At 50.4% G+C, this 1,675-nt stretch overlaps 1 protein-coding gene across 1 annotated transcript; it reads right to left on the bottom strand.

The window, feature by feature from the left end:
• On the bottom strand, window positions 1-1,134 carry LOC113126981 (G-protein coupled receptor 151). Its single transcript, XM_026301203.1, has one exon. It carries the CDS (start codon window positions 1,132-1,134, stop codon window positions 1-3), a length of 1,134 nt encoding a protein of 377 aa, XP_026156988.1.
• Between the last annotated feature and the right edge of the window lie 541 nt (window positions 1,135-1,675).

Here is a 1,675-nt window from a genome sequence, read left to right as displayed (position 1 = left end):
CTACAACATTTTCTCCTCTCTCTCCCATGGAACCGGATCCTGGTCCTCCTCGACCTGCGTATTCCTGCGCCCTGTCCAAAAGTGCTCCACATCTGGAAAGGTCTTCTCCTTCTCCTGAGAGAGCGCGTTGGACACGGCGTTTGCAGCAACCTCCGCTCCGTTTCCCTCCGTTTTTGGACATTGTTTGCTGGGGAGGTGTTTTGAGCCTCTGCAGGTGGCGATTAGCCAGATGGTGATCAGTCCGTGGCGCACGTCATCGTACATGGTCATCAAGATCACTGGAGAGAGGGCGCTGCATGCGTAAAGAAGGACTTGCGCAAAGATGATCAAACCAACAGGCGGTTTGTTGTACCCAAGTCTGATCCAGGTGAATGTCCCCCACTCTGGCAGCAACATGAGCCCAAGTGCTCCGCTTAAACACAGTAATACCAGGGTAACCTTGCTCTGGTGCTGCGGGCTGGGTGCGTGATTCACCGCAGTGTGAAGCATTTTGGTGTAGTAGGCAAGAGTGAAGATGACTGGCGCTACAAAAGCTGCAGTTGGATAAATCTTGTAGAACAAACTCATGAAGTCAGACGCACACACTGGCATTACAGAGACACAGATGGTGTCGCGGCCATGCGACAGCACAGAAGCAAAAAGCATCTGCGGGATCGGCAGCATCATGGACACAATCCAGATAAACGCCAGGGCTCCGTGAATCCACGTTGGGCTGTAGAGAGGCCCCATGGCGGTGCTGGGAACCAAAGAGTGTTTGGCTCTGGTGGACACCGCAAGGATTAAAGTTTTTGCAACCACACACGAGTGCTGGAACCAGTCCGTGGTGCTGCAAACAAAACTCCCCAGGGTCCAGGTCTGCTTGTAGTAGGTGACGGCGCGCACAGGAGCGCACAGCAAGAGTATCACCAAGTCCGTGGAGGCCAAAGAGGCGAGGAGCGCCTTCACCTCTGAGCCCTTCCCGTTCCTGAAGTCACGGATGAAAATCAGCAAAATGAGCAAATTCCCAACAGCTCCAGACACGCAGATCCCGATCAGGATAACAGGCATGGCTGCTCTGGTGTCCTCGCCCTGGAGAAGTTGAACTCCTCCAACAAAATCAAAAAAGGAGACATTTGCTGGACTATCAATATCCATCTCTTCCCTGTGACTTTAAAGTTTGAGGTCCTTAAGGTGAAAAAGAAAACGTAGTGAACGAAATTAGACGTGTTTCTTGTGTCCTCCTTCGCAGATTGGACGTTGGAGCTGGAGAAGCTGCCCGGGGCTCCGCGGTGCTGAAACGCTGCTAATGGGGTCGTGATCGCATCAGCAAGTGAGGAACAGGCTGGCAGGTAGGCTATTTCAAGTGCTGCCATTTAGCATCGTCAACCACTCACGTCATGTTGTCTGTGTTTCCCCAGGCTGCAGCCAGCCCAAATGTGAGCGCAGCGTGATGTGATTTACATTGAGGGATCATGGCTGTGGTGGCCTGTCGGGAAATATGTCACATTACCACTGATCTGAATGTAATGTAATGATCTCTTTAGAATAAAAGTGCAGATCTAACATGTAAGAACAAGAAAATTGCCCTGGAATAACTCATAGATAGGATAATGTCATATGAACGTTTCGATAATCATGTCATGCTGCAGAAATCATCAAATACTCAATATCCCCTCATTGTATTTTAACACAGACT

The sequence above is a fragment of the Mastacembelus armatus genome, chromosome 22 (assembly GCF_900324485.2).
Source record: "Mastacembelus armatus chromosome 22, fMasArm1.2, whole genome shotgun sequence".
NCBI lineage: Eukaryota > Metazoa > Chordata > Actinopteri > Synbranchiformes > Mastacembelidae > Mastacembelus > Mastacembelus armatus.
Note: the sequence above shows the minus strand (reverse complement) of the source record. Positions and strands in the feature narration are given on the sequence as shown.